The sequence below is a fragment of the Hyperolius riggenbachi genome, chromosome 4 (assembly GCF_040937935.1).
Source record: "Hyperolius riggenbachi isolate aHypRig1 chromosome 4, aHypRig1.pri, whole genome shotgun sequence".
NCBI lineage: Eukaryota > Metazoa > Chordata > Amphibia > Anura > Hyperoliidae > Hyperolius > Hyperolius riggenbachi.
The window spans coordinates 329,560,062-329,579,894 of NC_090649.1; the positions used below are offsets into that span (position 1 = coordinate 329,560,062).

Sequence of the window (19,833 nt, forward strand, 5' to 3'; positions counted from 1 at the left end):
TTTTTAACTTTCTGTTACATGTCTGTTACATGTCTGTTACATGTGCGACATGTCTTTGATTTAAAAAAATCCAATATTGGTTTGGGTAAAAGTTATAGCGTTTACAAACTATGGTGCAAAAAGTGAATTTTCCCATTTTGAAGCATCTCTGACTTTTCTGAGCACCTGTCATGTTTCATGAGGTGCTAGAATTCCAGGATAGTATAAATACCCCTCAAATGACCCTATTTTGGAAAGAAGACATCCCAAAGTATTCACTAAGAGGCATGGTGAGTTCATAGAAGATTTTATTTTTTGTCCCAAGCTAGCGGAAAATGACACTTTGTGACAAACAAAAAAAAAGTTTCCATTTCTGCTAACTTGTGACAAAAAAAAATTAAATCTGCCACGGACTTACCATGCCCCTCTCTGAATACTTTGGGGTGTCTACTTTCCAAAATGGGGTCATTTGTGGGGTGTGTTTACTGTCCTGGCATTTTGGGGGGTGCTAAATTGTAAGCACCCCTGTAAAGCCTAAAGGTGCTCATATGACTTTGGGCCCCTTAGCGCACCTAGGCTGCAAAAAAGTGTTACACATGAGGTATCGCCGTACTCAGGAGAAGTAGTTTAACCACCTTGGAGGTAATGATGAGCTCAGCTCGTCCATGACCGCCGCGGTGGATTGCTCAGGCCCTGGTGGGCCGATTTTCACAATTTTTTTTATACACACAGCTAGCACTTTGCTAGCTGCGTGTCTTACACGATCGCCGCCGATGCGCCGCTACCCGCCGCGAAAAAGGGCCCCCTCACGCAGACCCCTTGCGCAGCCTGGCCAATCACCGCCAGGCTGCGCTATGGGGTGGATAGGGACTCCCTCTGACGTTGATGATTACATCATCCGTTCATCGCCATGGCGACGGGGATGCCCTAAAGGAAATCCCGTTCAGAATGGGATTTCCTGATGGGTTTGATCGCCGGCGGCGATCGGCAAGGGTGGGAGGGATTCGGCAGGGAGGGGGGGAATCATATAGCTAGCGCTAGACCAGCTACATGATTAAAAAAAAATATATATACTGCTGCGCAGCCACCCTGGCGATCTTAATAGAACGCCAGGGTGGTTAATGTGTTTTGGGGTGTGTTTTTACACATACCCATGCTGGGTGGGAGAAATATCTCTGTAAATGACAATTTTTTTTATTTTTTTACACACAATTGTCCATAGAGGCCTAGTGCACCCTGGAGCGTTTCCGCTGCGGTTTGCGATCTGCTTGCGGGTGCGGATCCGCTAGGGTAATGTATTTCAATGGGCTGGTGCACACCAGAGCGGGAGGCGTTTTGCAGAAACGCATACTCCCGGGCTGCTGCAGATTTTGGATTGCGGATGCGTTTCTGCCTCAATGTTAAGTATAGGAAAACCACAAACCGCTCTGAAAAACGGCACTTCAGAGCGGTTTGCCAGGCGGTTTTTGTTACAGTAGCTGTTCAGTAACAGCTTTACTGTAACAATACATGAAATCTACTATACCAAAACCGCTACACAAAACCGTAAAACGCTAGCTGAAACGCTGCAGAAAAATAAGAAAAAGCGTTTCAAAATCTGCTAGCATTTTGCGGATCTGCTAGCGGTTTTTGGTGTGCACTAGGCCTAACAGAGATATTTCTCCCACCCAGCATGGGTATGTGTAAAAATACACCCCAAAACACATTATACTACTTCTCTTGAGTATGGCAATACCACATGTGACACTTTTTTGCAGCCTAGGTGTCCTAAGGGGCCCAAAGTCCTATGAGTACCTTTAGAATTTCACAGGTCATTTTGAGGCATTTGGTTTCCAGACTACTCCTCACGGTTTAGGGCCCCTAAAATGTCAGGGCAGTTTAGGAACCCAACAAATGACCCCATTTTAGAAAGAAGACACCCCAAGGTATTCCGTTAGGAGTATGGTGAGTTCATAGAAGATTTTATTTTTTGTCACAAGTTAGCGGAATTTGATTTTTATTGTTTTTTGTTTTTTTTCACAAAGTGTCATTTTCCACTAACTTGTGACAAAAAATAAAATCTTCTATGAACTCATTATACACCTAACGGAATACCTTGGGGTGTCTTCTTTCTAAAATGGTGTCACTTGTGCGGTTCCTATACTGCCCTGGCATTTTAAGGGCCCAAAACCGTGAGGAGTAGTCTGGAAACCAAATGCCTCAAAATTACTGTTCAGGAGTATAAGCATCTGCAAATTTTGATCACAGCTGGTCTATGAGGGGCCGAATTTTGTGGAACCGGTCATAAGCAGGGTGGCCTCTTAGATGACAGGTTGTATTGGCACTGAAGTGCAGGAAGCTCAGGATGTTCTCAAATCGTGACCTGGACATGGCAGCAGAGAACATGGGCATGTGATGTATTGGGTGCGTAGACCAATAAGACCGCAATACAGGATCTTCTCTAAAAAATTAGCATATTGTGATAAGGTTCATTATTTTCTGTAATGTACTGATAAACATTAGACTTTCATATATTTTAGATTCAAATACACACAACTGAAGTAGTTCAAGCCTTTTATTGTTTTACTATTGATGATTTTGGCATACAGCTCATGAAAACCCAAAATTCCTATCTCAAAAAATTAGCATATTTCATCCGACCAATAAAAGAAAAGTGTTTTTAAAACAAAAAAAAAGTCAACCTTCAAATAATTATGTTCAGTTATGCAATCAATACTTGGTCGGGAATCCTTTTGCAGAAATGACTGCTTCAATGCGGCGTGGCATGGAGGCAATCAGCCTGGGGCACTGCTCAGGTGTTATGGAGGCCCAGGATGCTTCGATAGCGGCCTTAAAGAGAACCAGAGACGAAGCACCCTCATGTATTTTATTACATTTATCAGTGGGAACATGACAGTAAACACCTACCCTGCTTTTAGTTTCATTGTTATCTGCTTAATTAGTCTATTAGCAACTGTGATAAGAATCCACCTACTATTCAGTCGAGGTTTGACCTGGAATCATTATAGCTGAGTCACTCTTCTGTGGAGTCTTTTCAAGCCCAAGCCTTCCCCCTCCTGGCTTAGATTTCCTGCTTTGCATACTGAGAGCTGTGATGACATGGTAGGGGCTGCTCCTGCTGAGAGAGTGTTGCTGCAATATGATCCCTGTGTGCACTCTGTCTGCATACTGTAGATACTGATGATGACTGCAGTTTCATTCCTATGAGAGACACTTCCTACAGGCAGCTGTACATCATACCAAAATGAAAGCACATAGATAAAAGGCTGCATTTAGCCTAGATAGCAGTATAGTCTCATATAGCCTAGACAGCACATCCAGAACAACTCATAACCCGGAAGGAGAAGGGATATGAGCCGGCGGCCATATTTGATTTTTCCTGGAGCAATAATGGATAAAAAACACTAAAAAAGGCACACCAGAGCGGCAAAATTATCAGGTAGAGCATTTATTCTTTACAAGCTATCAACTGATATGTTTATTTTGTGTGAAACGTTCATCTCTGGTTCCCTTTAAGCTCATCCAGCGTTTCCATTTACCATTTACCAGTGGTTTTGGCACTGTGAGCAGGTGCCAGATCGTGCTGAAAAATGAAATCTTCATCTCCATAAAGCTTTTCAGCAGATTGAAGGATGAACCCACTTTTGAACTAGAAACAGCGGCAGAAGCGCCTGACCTGGGCTACAGAGAAGCAGCACTGTACTGTTGCTCAGTGGTCCAAAGTACTTTTTTTGGATGAAAGCAACTTTTACATGTCATTCGGAAATCAAGGTGCCAGAGTCTGGAAGAAGACTGGGGAGAGGGAAATGCCAAAATTCCAGTGTCAAGTACCCACAGTCAGTGATGGTCTGGGGTGCCATGTCAGCTGCTGGTGTTGGTCCACTGTGTTTTATCAATGCAGCTAGCTATCGGGAGGTTTTGGAGCACGTCAGGCTTCCATCTGCTGAAAATCTTTATGGAGATGAAGATTTTATTTTTCAGCACGACCTGTCGCCTGCTCACAGTGCCAAAACCACTGGTAAATGGTTTACTGACCATGGTATTACTGTGCTCAATTGGCCTGACAACTCTCCTGACCTGAACCCCATAGAGAATCTGTGGGATATTGTAAAGAGAAAGTTGAGAGACGCAAGACCTAACACTCTGGATGAGCTTAAGGCCGCTATCGGAGCATCGTGGGCCTCCATAACGCCTGAGCAGTGCCACAGGCTGATTGCCTTTCATGAGCTGTATGCCAAAATCATCAATATTAAAACAATAAAAGGCTTGAACTACTTCAGTTGTGTGTATTTGAATCTAAAATATATGAAAGTCTGTTTATCAGTACATTACAGAAAATAATGAACTTTATCCCAATATGCAAATTTTTTGAGAAGACCCTGTACATTCTTTTTGACTAGACCCATGTTAAATGCAAAAAGAATAAAACACTGCGCCAGCTGATGTTCCAATCGACAAATAGGAGATATACAGTAGAACTATACCAATATACTACAATCTTCCTGTGGGTTGCGACTGCTGTAAAGGATCACCACATCCCCTCCACAACCTATAGACAACAAACAGCTGCGCAAACCCAATAGTACACAATTTCTTATAAAGTCCTTCTTTTCACTCAGCTTCTACCATATGCCAAAAAGTCACTTCCAGGGGGCTTATTAGAATCCCACTTTAGTCAACATGGATCATTTGCAAAGTAATCAGAAGATGCACTCACCAGACGTGCTAACTCTTATTACAGGAGTCAGCAATGGCAATGAAGGGTCTCAGCCCCCCTCCTGGCTCTCCGATCTCACCACCTTCCTATGCGACCCAGCAGTTGAATCACTGTCCGCAGGCCCCCACTACAGAGGTTTTATCCTCTCATGCAAGCCCCCATTACAGAGGTTCTTGTCACTCAAACAAACTCTAGTCCTCACACGACAATGCACTTCTCCAAGCTCTTATCCTCAAAACACTCAAAACAGTCTTTCAACTTAAAACTCCTGCCATTGCTAAATGAAATGACTTCTCTACACCGATTTGGAACAGCCTCCTTACATCCCCTGCAACTCCTGCAGGGATAAAAACCTTCCAGTTGCCACGGGTTAGAAGGGTTCCTAGATGGAGGATCAACACAACTTGGTGCCAAAAGCTGTTTTAAATTTGGTGCCCGTCCAAAAACTCGATGCTGTGAATTACTGACGCACATTGTAAGTGTAATGGTTGTTTTTAACGTTTCGCATTAAAACGGTATTACGCTATGTGCAGTGTATATGCTTGTGTTTTGAGGATAAGAGCCTGGAGAAGTGCATTGTCGTGTGAGGACTAGAGTTTGTTTGAGTGACAAGAACCTCTGTAATGGGGGCTTGCATGAGAGGATAAAACCTCTGTAGTGGGGGCCTGCGGACAGTGATTCAACTGCTGGGTCGCATAGGAAGGTGGTGAGATCGGAGAGCCAGGAGGGGGGCTGAGACCCTTCATTGCCATTGCTGACTCCTGTAATAAGAGTTAGCACGTCTGGTGAGTGCATCTTCTGATTAGTTTGCAAATGATCCATGTTGACTAAAGTGGGATTCTAATAAGCCCCCTGGAAGTGACTTTTTGGCATATGGTAGAAGCTGAGTGAAAAGAAGGACTTTATAAGAAATTGTGTACTATTGGGTTTGCGCAGCTGTTTGTTGTCTATAGACCCATGTTAAGCAGACGGCCCCAAAAAATGTTACATTCGGAAACTTGGAGTGGTTTCCACCGAAAAGGCTGGGCATGGTAGCTTCTTGGATTGGCGGTTGCGTATTGTGTGGCATAACGGTTGGTCTCAGCCACAATTAAGTCGTAGAGACCAGCAGTGATCAGAGAAAAAAAATTATTTCACTGCGGTGGGGCGGGTGAGGGTTTGGCCGGGTGATCAGAAGCCCGCAGGGGGCAGAGTAGGGCCTGATCTGATGGATAGGAGTGCTAGGGGGTGACAGGAGGTGATTGATGGGTGTCTCAGGGGGTGATTAGAGGGGAGAATAGATGCAATCAATGCACTGGGGAGGTGATCGGAAGGGGGTCTGAGGGGGATCTGAGGGTTTGGCCGAGTGATCAGGAGCCCACACGGGGCAAATTAGGGCCTGATCTGATGGGTAGGGGTGACAGGGGATGATTGATGGGTGTCTCAGGGTGTGATTAGAGGGGGGAATAAATGCAAGCAATGCAAATTAGGGCCTGATCTGATGGGTAGGTGTGCTAGGGGGTGACAGGAGGTGATTGATGGGTGTCTCAAGGTGCAGGGTGGCCTTTTAGATGACAGGTTGTATTGGGCCTGATCTGATGGATAGGAGTGCTAGGGGGGTGACAGGAGGTGATTGATGGGTGTCTCAGGGGGTGATTAGAGGGGAGAATAGATGCAATCAATGCACTGGGGAGGTGATCGGAAGGGGGTCTGAGGGGGATCTGAAGGTTTGGCCGAGTGATCAGGAGCCCACACGGGGCAAATTAGGGCCTGATCTGATGGGTAGGGGTGACAGGGGATGATTGATGGGTGTCTCAGGGTGTGATTAGAGGGGGGAATAAATGCAAGCAATGCACTGGGGAGGTGATCAGGAGGGTCTGAGGGCGATATGAGGGTGTGGGCGGGTGTTTGGGTGCCCGCAAGGGGCAGATTAGGGTCTGATCTGATGGGAAGCAGTGATGGGGTGATTGATAGGTGATAAAGGTGTGATTAGAGGGGAGAATAGATGCAAGCAATGCACTGGCGAGGTTATCGGGAGGGGGGAGTCTGAGGGCGATCAGAGGGTGTGGGCGGGTAATTGGGTGCCCGCAAGGGGCAGATTAGGGTCTGATCTGATGGGCAGCAGTGACAGGGGGTGATTGATGGGTGATCAGTGGGTGATTAGAGGGGAGAACAGATGTAAACAATGCACTTGAGAGGTGATCTGAGGGTGGGTGATCAGGTGCCCGCAAGGGGCAGGTTAGGATCTGATCTGATGGGTGGCAATGACAGGTGGTGACGGGGTGATTGACAGGTGATCAGTGGGTGATTACAGGGGAGAATAGATGTATACAGTACACGGGGGGGGGGGGTCTGGGGAGGATCTGATGGGGTGAGGGGGTGATCAGGAGCCCCCAGGGGGTAGTTTAGGACCTGATCTAAAATATAGCGTTGACAGATAGTGACAGGGGGTGATTGATGGGTGATTAGGGGGGTGATTGGGTGCAAACAGTGGTCTGGGGGGGGTGATAAGGGGGGGTCTGAGGGGTGCTGTGGGCGATCAGGGGGCAGGGGGGGGCAGGATCAGTGTGCTTGGGTGCATACATACACAGCTGCCTCCTACCCTGGTGGTCCCTCGATCACTGGGACCACCAGGGTAGGAAGCAGCCTGTATAATACACTTTGTATACATTACAAGGTGTATTATACACTTTGTAGCGGCAGTTCGAGGGTTAACAACCCGCTGGCGCTGCTAATTGGCTGGCGGGTTGACGTCACGGGTGGGCGGAGCCTAATGCCGGCGGATGTGATCCCCGGCTGATCAGTCCCCAGGTGCCACCGCCGATCAGCGTTAGGCGGTCCTGGGGGTGCCACTTTGCCGACGCCCATAGGTAGTGGGCGGTCGGCAAGTGGTTAAAGGGAAATAAATATGACCATCTCTATATTCCTCTCACTTTAGGTTCCCTTTATGGTACCCTACATAAAATAAAGTAACCAAACAGTCACAATTCCTTTCTGTCCACACAAATTCTGCTCTTAATGTTGTGAAGATGCAATATTGTTTCCGGTGACTCTGCTAAGTAATGAGGTGAATTCATATGCCAAGCAAGGGCAGCACACTGATAGTCCAAATCAAGTTGTCCAGCAAGCTGGCAATAAAGTAAGAGCGCAACGCAATGACACCATCCCTAGTATTACCCCCAACAATTTTTAAAGATAGCCAAGCAAGCTCATGGTGAACCAAAAAAAGGAGAGTGCAAGGGTTAGCTCCTTACAGAGCACCAGAAAGCCCTTATACTAAAGACCAGAAAGCCCTGATACTAAAGACCAGAAAGCCCTGATACTAAAGACCAGAAAGCCCTGATACTAAAAAAGCTATGCAAAACAGAAACCTGTGCGTTCTCTCACAATGCATCGCTGCTGAATATGTACATTGTCCCTTTGTTGTCCCCAAAAGCTAAACACAGCTCCAGAACTGCTGGGATACAATGATGATGTTGTACAGAGCCATACTAATCCAACATGCATGATGCATACAGACTATTTCAAACTGGTTGGTCTTCATCAGTGCATGGCATTGATTAATATGGTACTACGGTATGATGTAAAATGTGAAACACCCAGAGTTACAGTTTGTGAACCAGAACTCTTAGGAGAGTAAGGGGCTAAAAAGGACCAAAAAGCCCTCATACTAAAAATGCTATGCTAAACAGAAATGTGCTTTCTTAAAACAGAAGGTATTTGCGATTATTCAGGTTGGCATGAGCATAATGTCTCCCACAGTTCAGCACTGCTGAATATGCAAATCATCCCTTTGTTGTACCTGAAAGCTAAACACAGTTACAGATTGCCCAGCAAGCTCATGTTGACTCATGGGAGACCTCATATGCTCATTACATATGTCTGTATGCATGTTATATTAGTATGGCTCTGTACAGTTAACAAGCTGACACCATATTGCATCCCTGCGGTTCTGTAGGTGAATTCCGCTTTCTGGGACAACAAAGTGACAATTTGCATATCCAGCAGTGATTCATTGTGGGAGACCTCATATGCACATTGCAACCTGAATAATCGCAAACACCTTCTGTGTTAAGAAGGCAAATTTCTGTTCAGACAAGTGGACCCTGCTGTCATGTAGAAATAGTAATGAACACTTGTAGTATGAATCTCTCATGGCTTGTGAACCAGAACTCTTAGGAGAGTAAGGGGCTAAAAAGGACCAAAAAGCCCTCATACTAAAAATGCTATGCTAAACAGAAATGCGCTTTCTTAAAACAGAAGGTATTTGCGATTATTCAGGATGGAGTGAGCATGAGGTCTCCCACAGTGCATCACTGCTGAATATGCAAATCATCCCTTTGTTGTACCTGAAAGCTAAATACAGTTACAGATTGCCCAGCAAGCTCATGTTGACTCATGGGAGACCTCATATGCTCATTCCATATGTCTGTATGCATGTTATATTAGTATGGCTCTGTACAGTTAACAAGCTGACACCATATTGCATCCCTGCGGATCTGGAGGTGAATTCAGCTTTCTGGGACAACAAAGTGACAATTTGCATATTCAGCAATTATTCATTGTGGGAGACCTCATATGCACATTGCAACCTAAATAATCGCAAACACCTTCTGTGTTAAGAAGGCAAATTTCTGTTTTGCAACAACAATGGTTCAGACAAGTTGACCCTGCTGTCATGTAGATATAGTAATGAACACATGTGGTATGAATCTCTCATGGACAGAAACAAAGAGAAAAGAATAACTGGAAGTATAATATTTAGACATATGTCGAAATTAGTTCTGTAATACAAGGATAGTCTGTCACTGCAATCATCTCTGTTCCAAGATGAAAGCTATTTGAGCTATAAGAAGGTGAATGAGAACCAACCTGCTTGGATTGATTAATAACCTATTTGACTAAACTGGTCTCTGGGATATCTCCCTTGTGTGCCAGGTCATCCTGATTGCATCCTGGCAAGTATCAACGGACCAGACCTACCAACATAGTTCATTTCTGGAGCTTTGTCACTGTGGGGATTTCCTGATATCGAGCAGGTCTGTCTGGCAGTGTAATGCCATGAACATTGTAATTCAGAAATATTTATAAAATCCCATGCAGCACATCAATCCTCAAGGTCCAAATGTGTAGGAGAGGTTATTAAATTGTTTAATTTACCTCTGGCATAAGATCTTTGTACATAGCATGTACTGTTTGCCAAACTAATTCATCCAAAGGTTTCACAATGGGGTTTTAACTTTGCCAGTTCTGTAAAAATGTATTTGTCTTGTCATTGCTCTGCTGACCTCATACATGTATTTATTTATTTTTTTATGTGTGCACATCTCTTGTTGTCTACCAGTGTCCGTTTTGCATCCCTTCATGCATAAAAAAAAAAAATTATAATATGCTACTTTTTGTGTTGATATTCTGCACCTAACCTTCTTGGCCTATTACCTTGAACAAGTATGCGGATTAGACGCCATGACAGCCAACAATTAGCAATGGGGGGTCTGGAATACCTGCAGATCTTCTAGAGAGAGGAAAACAACATGAAAGAGCCTGGGAACCCGCATACATATGACCTGACCGCCGGGAGACTTGGGTGCAGGATACAGCCGATATATGGCTTATCCTGCTGCTGCACAAGTTCCCTGTGGCGTTAATTACTGACTGCACTGCTATAGCCGTAATTCCTATTACGGCGTATGGTGGTGGAGTCTGCGCCCAAATCTCCTGCGCTGTTCGTGGGAACCCATTACAGTGTAGTAGGGATGGTCAATGAGTAGCAAATAAATCCGACTTCTTACTGGACCAATCAAGTTAACCTCCTTGCCGGTTATCCCGAGCTCAGCTCGGGGTAACCTGCGCAGGAGGATATCTCAGGCCCCGCTGGGCCGATTTGCATAATTTTTTTTTTGTTACAAGCAGCTAGCACTTTGCTAGCTGCTTGTAACTTCCGATCGCCGCCGCTCGCCGCCAATCCGCCGCGCCGAGTCGCTCCCCCCCGCCTCAGAGCCCTGCGCTGCCTGGCCAATCAGTGCCAGGCAGCGTTGAGGGGCGGATCGGGATTCCCTATGACGTCCCGACGTCCATGACGTCGGTGACGTCATCCCGCCCCGTCGCCATGGCGACCAGGGAAGCCCTGCAGGAAATCCCGTTCTCAACGGGATTCCCTGCATACTCTGATCGCCGAAGGCGATCGGAGTGGGTGGGGGGATGCCGCCGCTTAGCGGCTATCATGTAGCGAGCCCTTGGCTCGCTACATGATTTAAAAAAAAAAAAAATGTGCGGCGCTGCCTCCTTGCCGGATTTTTTACACCGGCAAGGAGGTTAAACCTTGGTGGGACTTCATTGGTCCATTTTCAAGCTGCATAAGTTTGCATACAAAATGTACTTAATCATGCATCAATTCAGAATTATTTGCATCTCATTGACCATCCCTATAGTGTAGTACAGGGCTGGACAAACGTTGCACGACCCAGGCCGCATGCTGCAAACCACAGGCTGCATTCCTAAAATTCCTCTCTCCTCCCTCCCTGCAGAATAGCAAGCAGAAGAAAACAGAGTGTTAACACCTACTTGCCACTTGCTGCGTTGGGTCTCCATAGCCACAGTGTGTTATATGATGTGACACTTGTCACATGACATACCGTCAGGACGTGGCAGTATATTACAAGTTTTCTGCCAGCATGTAATATGCTGGTATGACCTGACGTTGTGTCATGTGACACACTGTTGCCATGGAGATGTGACACTGGAATCAGTGATTAGGCGAGTTTTAACCACTTGAGGACCATGGGCTTTAACCCCCCTAGTGACCAGGCCATTTTTTACAATATAGGCCACTGCAGCTTTAAGGCCTCTCTTCAGGGCCGTACAACTTAGCACACAAGTGATTGGTGGGCTCTGATCCCCGCTAGAATGTTTATAACGGCTGTCATAGGCTCCGTCACCCAAGCGGAGATGTGCGCGCATCGGCGTGTGCGATCTCCTGTAATCCCCACCCTAGGACTTTAAGCCGATCGGCGTTAAGCGGTCCTGGGGCTGCCGCCGTGGCCACTCCCATCGGCATTAACGCGACCCTGGGGCTGCCGCCGTGGCCCACTCTTATCGCCCACACGCACCTCTGCAGCAGAGGAAGGGGGGCCTGAGGAGAAGAATTCAGCCGCTTATCGATGGGTTGGATTTGTAGCGCACGCGGGCCATGGGTGTGGGCAACCTAGGTCAGCACTGGTGTAGTATATCTGAACAATGGCACAATATGAAGGGATAAAAGTCAGTACTCACAATATCGGGTTGCAGAATGGCAACCACAGTAATGGGCTTGGATGTGGTGGATCCAACCACCAAGTGGAGTGTATCTCCTTCTGTGAGGGTTAGGATACTCTCCAGTAAAGACATTTACCGTATTTTTCGGACTATAAGACGCTCCTGACCATAAGATGCACCTAGGTTTAGAGGACAAAAACCAGGGGAAAAAAATGATCTACTAAACCTGGTGCATCCATGGTAAAGGGGCATCTTGTGGGTTATGCCCACTTTGTACCTCATGTTCCCTTTTACCTTTTTTGTCCCCCTTGTCCTCCTGTGCCCCCCATGTGTTCACCTCTGTCCTCCTTGTGTCCTCCTCTATGCCCCTTTGTGTCCCCCTTATGTCCTTCTCTATGCCCCTTTGTGTCTCTGTGTCCTCCGTTTGTCCCCTTGTGTCCTCCTCTGCCTTGGCACAGCAGAGGGAGTCTCCGACATTGCTGCGGGTTGGAAGTTTGTATTGGCAGGCGTTCACAAGTCAGGAACTCCCTGCATTTGGACTATAAGACACAGAGACTTTTTTCCCCCACTTTTGGTGGAGAAAAGGCGAGTCTTATAGTCCAAAAAATACAGTAGATAGGAAGATGCAAGAGCAATTGCCCAAACTAAAAACAACCTCCGTGGGGACTAGTGAGTAATATCACTGGGGAGGGGATTTTTTTTTGGGAGGGGGGGGAGGGGGGGGCACCTCCCTTCCAGTAACAACTAACAATGTTTAAAAGAGAATAAAAATGCCAACTTCCATATATTATTCCGCTTCCTTTATGTCAACATAACAAGGAAGTACCAACAACTATGCAATAACTTAAAAATAGAAACCCAGGTATAATGCTGTAAACTTTTGTTACATATATAGTGTGTTGTGAAGAGTATTAAGCTACTTTCCCACTATATATCAGTCTGTCTCAAGACTTGAGAAAGTTTAAAATATACTTTTAGAGCCTTTGAAACCCTCTTTACTCATTCTCTGCCCATCCTGAATTCTAGCATTCCTGCTTGTTCTTCACTGGTGCAATGGCCACAGGACTGTTATGACACATTACATTGGTGATGAAAAATCCTAACACCAGACAAGTATAATGGGGAGTGCAATAATGGAGGGCATTTAATAGATGCCCTGTAAAGGAGAAACATGGAATGGGAAATATTACAATAACAAAGTGGTTAACCTCACCCACTTTTAACCACTTTACCCCCCAGTGCTAAATTTCTCCGTCCCTCTGCGCACTGCTTCACCCCCAGGGACGGAGAAAGGCGCACTTATTTGTTTACTGGCTGGGAGTGGGCGGGGACCTCGCGCGCACACTCCAGCCAGCCAGCACAGCAGGTGACTAATTGGATGTTAGGAACAAGCGTTCCTAAATCCAATTAGACGCGCCGATTGCGGACACAATGGAGGCTGCTTCAAACAGAAGCAGTCTCCATTGATAACAAATGAATGTAAACAAACGTGTAGCGCGCGATCGCGCGCCCCTGCGACCCGCACGCGCGCGCACACCCCCCCGCTCTGCAGTGCAATGATTGGTTATGGGGACCCCAGTCCCCAATAACCAATCATATCACAGTAAAAAATGAATGGAAGCAGCGCTGCAATGTACAAATTGCGCTGGTGCTTCAGGGGTAAAACCCCTCCGTTGTGAAGTGGTTAATGACCTAATATAAAAAAAAATCCACTTTCCCTTTATTAATGTAGAGGTTCTCTAAGATCCGAAAATTGAATGAAGGGTTCCTCCAGGGTATAAAAGTTGAGAGAAGCTGCTATATATGTTGTGTTGCCCAGCCTGAAAAATAGCATCGCAACACAACATTCATGTAACTTTGCATTGTAGCCTACTCTTGCCATGCGACCCATACAGTGCAGCATACAGTTTATAGACTTTATGCATGCACCCCATGCGTCTCCTGGTAATGCACTGCACGCTGTGTGTTGTTCCGACAGATATCGTAGCCCTGCAAAAGTACCACTGTGAAACGCAGTCCCAGAACGCGCGCACACGCCCGGCCTCTCCTGGCCCCGTCCTCCCCCAGCTTTTGACGGTGTCTCTGCATCTTATCCCTGCACATGCGCAGTGCTAAAAAGCACTGACACACGGACGGACGCAGCGACACAGGGATTTTATACTATAGGATTGTGCCACAATGCAACGTACGCAATGTAAAAGGTAAAGGTAAATAAACGGTTTTTTTCTGTTGTATCCTAAGAAACTTCCATCCAACAGGAACAGCATGACCCTAGCTATAGAAGGGGGAGTTCTACTTGCCTGAGAGAAAAATGGAAGTTTTCCAGACTCCCATATTTAATGACACACTCCTTACCTTATGTCTGCCTCTCACTGTAGCATAGTGTATTTTATTGATGTTTCTCTACTACAATATTTCAGTCAATCACAACATTTCTTGTTCGTTAAAGAGCACAAATATTTCTACTTCATTATGAACTCATGACTGCTCATCATGAGTAAGTGCTTTATTCCAGACATGTAACTATTGTTGTGGAGCTTCTGATAAAACGAGGAGTCTTATAAGATTCTTACATCATTAATCCTAGCAACAGTTGTTAGGGAAGCAAAAGCAGGACAACAGCATGGAAGGCTTTGTCATGTGACAGTACGAAGGCCGCTGAGAGGATAATCCATCTCTTTGTTTATCTAATGCTTGAAGATACAAGCTTCCCCATCCATTTGTGAAGTTTATACATGAGGTTTACAACGTCTGGACAAAGCATGTCTCCAGCTGCAATCAACATGCATCTTGTTTACCAAGAGAGAATTAAACAGCTGGAGCATAAATTGAGAGTAAGTCCTCTATATAAGTTAAGTACAGTAGAGATCATTTTTGGACAAATTTGTATTTAGCTATCAAATTTTTAGGAGAATTGTATGATAAGGTTGATGTATGGGCTGTGTGTCATTTGAACTATATAAAATGCCACCATGTTTGGCAAGTGAACAGATGTATTGCTAACTAAAAAACTTCTTCATGCAGAGGTTGGTGTTATTTTCCAAATTCAGGGGCAGGGTTGAGTGGAAAATTCTTTAATCCTAGACATTTCCAGGGACCCATGAACTGGAATCCTTGTTACCATATGAATGTTATTATCTGCTGCTCAGTGAGCAGGACCTCCAATTTTTCCACTCATCCATATTCGAGAGAAATAGATTTAGGGATGAGTTTATTGACGAGCCTCAGATTGCAATTTTCTCAGTTTTGCAGTGAATTTTAACTTTTATATTATTATAACTAAAACATAATTTGGGTAATTTACATATTTATACAAAGGAGATAGGTGATGCAATCTTTATTAATACATTCAAAATTGATCTCCATTCTTCTCTAACAAACATAAAAAAAAGGAATCAATTTTCATGTTATATGCATAGATATAGTGACCCCATTCGATCATAGACAGAGGCATGGAAAAATGAAATTTAGCCCCATCCTTTTCAAGTGTGACTGGTGCCTCTTCCTGTCAACTACTATTCACTCCGGGTGATTCAATGAGAATTTTAGCAGTGATTGGTCTGTAGTTCAAGCCAAATCAATGCAGCTAAACTCACATGGTGGGTCAATTTAGGCAGCAGTGGAAGGGCTATTAACATGAAGATTACACTAGATGCTGCTAACAACCTACATACTGATGATTTTGTTTTCAGATATATTTCCAGTAAGCACAAATGTTCCAGTAAGCACTGCAGGGGCTATAATCTGAAAGAGGAAAAACAATATTTCATCACATGGGAGAAGCTTTGTCTCCCCTCAGAGCAAAATTTAAAGCGGAATGAAACCCAGCATTTCTTCTTTGCTCTAATAGATTTACAGCATATTATATACAACCAGAATTTTTTTTTTACTAGAACAGAATTCAAAGGGTTACACACAGGACTTAAAAGTTCAGTGCAGAGAAATCTGGACGCATCCTAAGTTGTAGATAATGTTATCTTGTTTAACTGTTTAATTGTATCAAGTGAGGAATGTAAATAAACACTTCTACACTGCCGGGTCCCCTTAACAAATTCAGACAATTTAGAAAGCATTTCTGCTTGTTAGAACATGAATAAAGCAGTTATAAATAAAATGCAAAGTCAGCTTTCAGAGCAAAAAAAGTGTACTTTGGGAACATATAATTTCTAAATGAATACTAATACTTATGCACAAAAGCAAATATGATAACCGTATGGCATATAAAAAGTAGGAAAATATGTTTTTATTGTATATTATGTCAGGGTTTTAAAGGGACCTGGGCTTGAAACTCACAGATCCTCAGTGGCCAATGCAACATCCTAAAATAAACAAGATTTTTTGTGCCACATATACAACAGGCATGTGGGTTAAGCTCCTCTGCCAGTGTCAAACCCAATCTTCTAGAGGGGTCCCTAAGCTAACAGTGGATGCCCTACATATATGAAGTTATCCACGATTGGATACGTCTGGTACAGGATAAAAAGCATGAGAGCAAACTTACCTGATGTCGCCCACAGAGTCATGAGCCCCTAGCCTTGAAAAGTGCAGTCTGACATCAATGGGGAGGGTGGAGTTCCCCCTATTCCTTTTTTTTTTTTTTTTTTTTTTTAAGAACTCCAGTATTAGAGAATAAGTTATAAGCATTTTGCACTGCAAGTCCTGCATATGACTGCAATTGCGTGATTGCTGCAGTATTTCAGTAATCTTTTATCTATGACCTGAACAACAACAACAAATAACATTTGTAAAGCGCTTTTCTCCCATGGGACTCAAAGCGCATAAGCATGGCTCCGACCATTGTGGTACAGAGGAAGAATTTTACAAGCCCGGAAATGCCAGGCTAAACAGGTGGCTTTTCAGTCTGGATTTGAATAGCTCCATGGATGGTGCTGTCTTTACTGGGTGTGGCAGGGAGTTCCAAAGAGTAGGGGCAGCATGACAGAAGGGTCTATCTCCAGAGATTTTTTGAAGTGCACTCTGGGAGTGACCAAGTTTATAGAACTTGCTGACCTGAGGTTGTGAGAGCTGTGGTGCAGCTTCAGCAGGTCCTTCATGTATCCAGGGCCCAGATTGTGCAGGGATTTGAATGTCAGCAGTCCAATCTTGAAGAGTATTCTCCATTCTACTGGTAGCCAGTGCAGTGAGCGAAGGATCGGTGTAATGTGACAGTGGCGAGGCTGGTTTGTTAGCAATCTGGCAGCAGCATTCTGCACTAATTGCAGGCGACGCAGGTCCTTTTTGGGGAGGCCAGCATAAAGGGCATTGCAGAAGTCCAGCCGTGATGTGATGAAGGCGTGGACTAGGGTTGGAAGATCCTCTGGGGGAATCAGATGTTTAATATTTGCAATGTTCTTCAGATGAAAGTAGGAAGATTTAACTACAGATGAAATTTGGTTTCTGAAACTCAATTCCCCATCAATTAGTACGCCAAGGCTGCACACAAGGTTGGATCTGTTTATGTCTGCATTCCCAATCCTGATTGGTGTTGCTTTAGGATAGAGCTGTTTTGATGGTGAGTGCTGGCTTTGGACAAACAGGACCTCAGTTTTGTCAGCATTCGGTTTCAACCAGTTATCATTCATCCATGCCTGTAGCTCAGCTAAGCAAGAGTTTATTTTTGAGGTAGGGTCTGTTCCACCAGGTTTGAAGGACAGGTATAGCTGTGTGTCATCGGCGTAGCAGTGGTACGTCTGGCCATGTCGTTGGATAAGTGTACCGAGTGGCAACATGTAGATTGCAAACAGCAGAGGGGATAGGATTGATCCTTGTGGCACTCCGAATTGTAGAGGTGCAGGTTTGGACATTATAGGACCTAGGGATACTCTCTGTGTTCTGTCAGTCAGGAATGATCTGTTTCAAGCTGCTCCATGACCTGAAGTGACACAAGAAAGGGTTTTGCTACCTAATAGAGTGCTTTACATGAATGCAGTCCAGAGACTATCTTCTGATCTCCAGTAAATCAGGATGTTACTGTTAAATATTGGTGGTAAAACTGTGAATGTTGATGTTTGAATTGTTAAAGCAGGCAATGTAAACAAATATTTTTAATCATTTGAGGCATTTTTGCACGTATCCCGTTCCCTAATGACCTGCATTTACACAAATGTCCTATGCATTTTAGAATATAGAGATAAAAAGAGTGGCACTCACTAACAAGAGGGATAGGGTGCCCAAGCCTCAAAGGTTCCCCGAACCATGGGATCCAACTGCAGCAAACAAAAAGGTAGATGGAGGCTGGCACTTCCAAAAATAAGCTCTTTTATTGAAAGATTAAAAGCATGTGGCTATACGGCGACAGCCCGCTGTTTCAAGACTCAGCCCTTCTTCAAGCCGAAGTATCCACAGGTTAAAACATCATACATCACACTTATATAGTATGACACCCACCTAGCAACCAATCAATTCAAAATACGTGCAGCCAATCGTCTCCACCGGTGTCCTGGCGGACCTGAGAGAGAACTGATGGTCCAAAATGCAAATCAGCAACATCACATGTATTGGGAGGTGGAGCGGCGAAACCGCAGCATAAACACACCTCCCTACTCAATATTCACTGCAGCAGTAGGAGGAGACCAATAGGACCAAAAGCAGATGTCAACAGTTCAGGCCCCTCCCATAGGCGTACATGCGTCACACGTCGCGTACAGGGCTGACGTGTGGCATGTTGCTGGAGCTTCCCAAAGTCCTCCCCACCGGGCGGGCCGCGCGCAGTCAGCTGCTACGTAACAGAGCGACCATGCGTCACGGTCCCTCACACAGGGGGCGGCACGCATAATGTTGCCAAGCAACATATCCATAGACAGGCTCCGCTCATAAAAGCATCACACGTCGCATACATAGCGAACGCGCGGCTTGCAGCCAAGACTCCGCACAGCACTCCCCAGTGGGCCGGGCATGCGAAGCCAACAACTATAAACATGAGTGAGGCGGCCACACGCCGCCATCACTCATACAGGGGGCGGCACAAAAACTGTTGCATAGCAACATGTAAATAAAAACATGTAAATAAAAACAACTGTATCCAATATCTCCTACCAGTACTGCAGCGATCATAGTTAGCACACACCTCCTCCCTCAAGTTCCAACCATCCAGTGGAGAAGAAGTTCTGCATAAAAAGAGCAAAAAATTACACATAAGTAAGAGCATGCGGAGTGAACAAACCAAAGAAGGTGATTAGATACAGAAACCCAACTCATATTCCCTATTCAATCCCCCTTGTCCCAAAACCCCCAATCTCTTAATCCAACTCGCCTCCCTCCTCAGTAGTTCTTTAGTCCTACTATGTCTGCCCCTCCACCCCGCTGGCACCCCATCAATGACTTGCACCTTCAACTGAGACACACTATGGTGTAGCTCAGTGAAATGTGCAGAAACTGCTTGTTTGGTATCTCCATTTCTGATAGCACTTTTGTGGGAACAAATCCTATCACGAACCTTTTGGGTAGTCATCCCTATATAGGCTAACCCACAAGGGCATTTCAACATGTAAACTACAAAGCTAGATTCACACGTGTACAGATCTCTAATCTTGAATCTAGTCCCCTTAGAGGGGTGCCCAAATTCTGGGCCCTTGATTATATGTCCACAGAGGTGACACCCCAGGCAAGGGTAAGTCCCCACTTTTTTGTCAGAGTTCGAGTCCTTTTGGTCGTGATAGAACACCTTATCTCTAATAGTCGGAGCTCTCTTAAACGATAACAAGGGGGGGTACCTGAATTCTGGAATGCGTGGGAAGGCTTCAGAAAGCATATGCCAATGGCGTCTGATGATCTTACCTATCTCCTGACTACAGGTATTATAGGTTGATACAAATGGAAGGCGAAACTGGTTATGTAACCTTTTAGTTGGACGGGTCTCCTGTCTTAACACCTGTCGCGGATACCCTCTTTGTCGAAATTTCAAG

The 19,833-nt window shown here is 45.0% G+C and overlaps 1 protein-coding gene across 5 annotated transcripts in view; it reads left to right on the forward strand.

The window, feature by feature from the left end:
• KIF25 (kinesin family member 25) overlaps positions 1-19,833 on the forward strand; it is a 207,949-nt gene that overhangs the window by 25,621 nt on the left and 162,495 nt on the right. For all 5 annotated transcript variants that reach the window (XM_068231811.1, XM_068231807.1, XM_068231810.1 and 2 more), the window contains exon 2: positions 14,517-14,763. In XM_068231811.1, coding sequence (XP_068087912.1) covers positions 14,665-14,763 — 99 coding nt within the window. In that variant the 5' untranslated portion in view covers positions 14,517-14,664. The remainder of the gene's footprint in view (positions 1-14,516; positions 14,764-19,833) is intronic.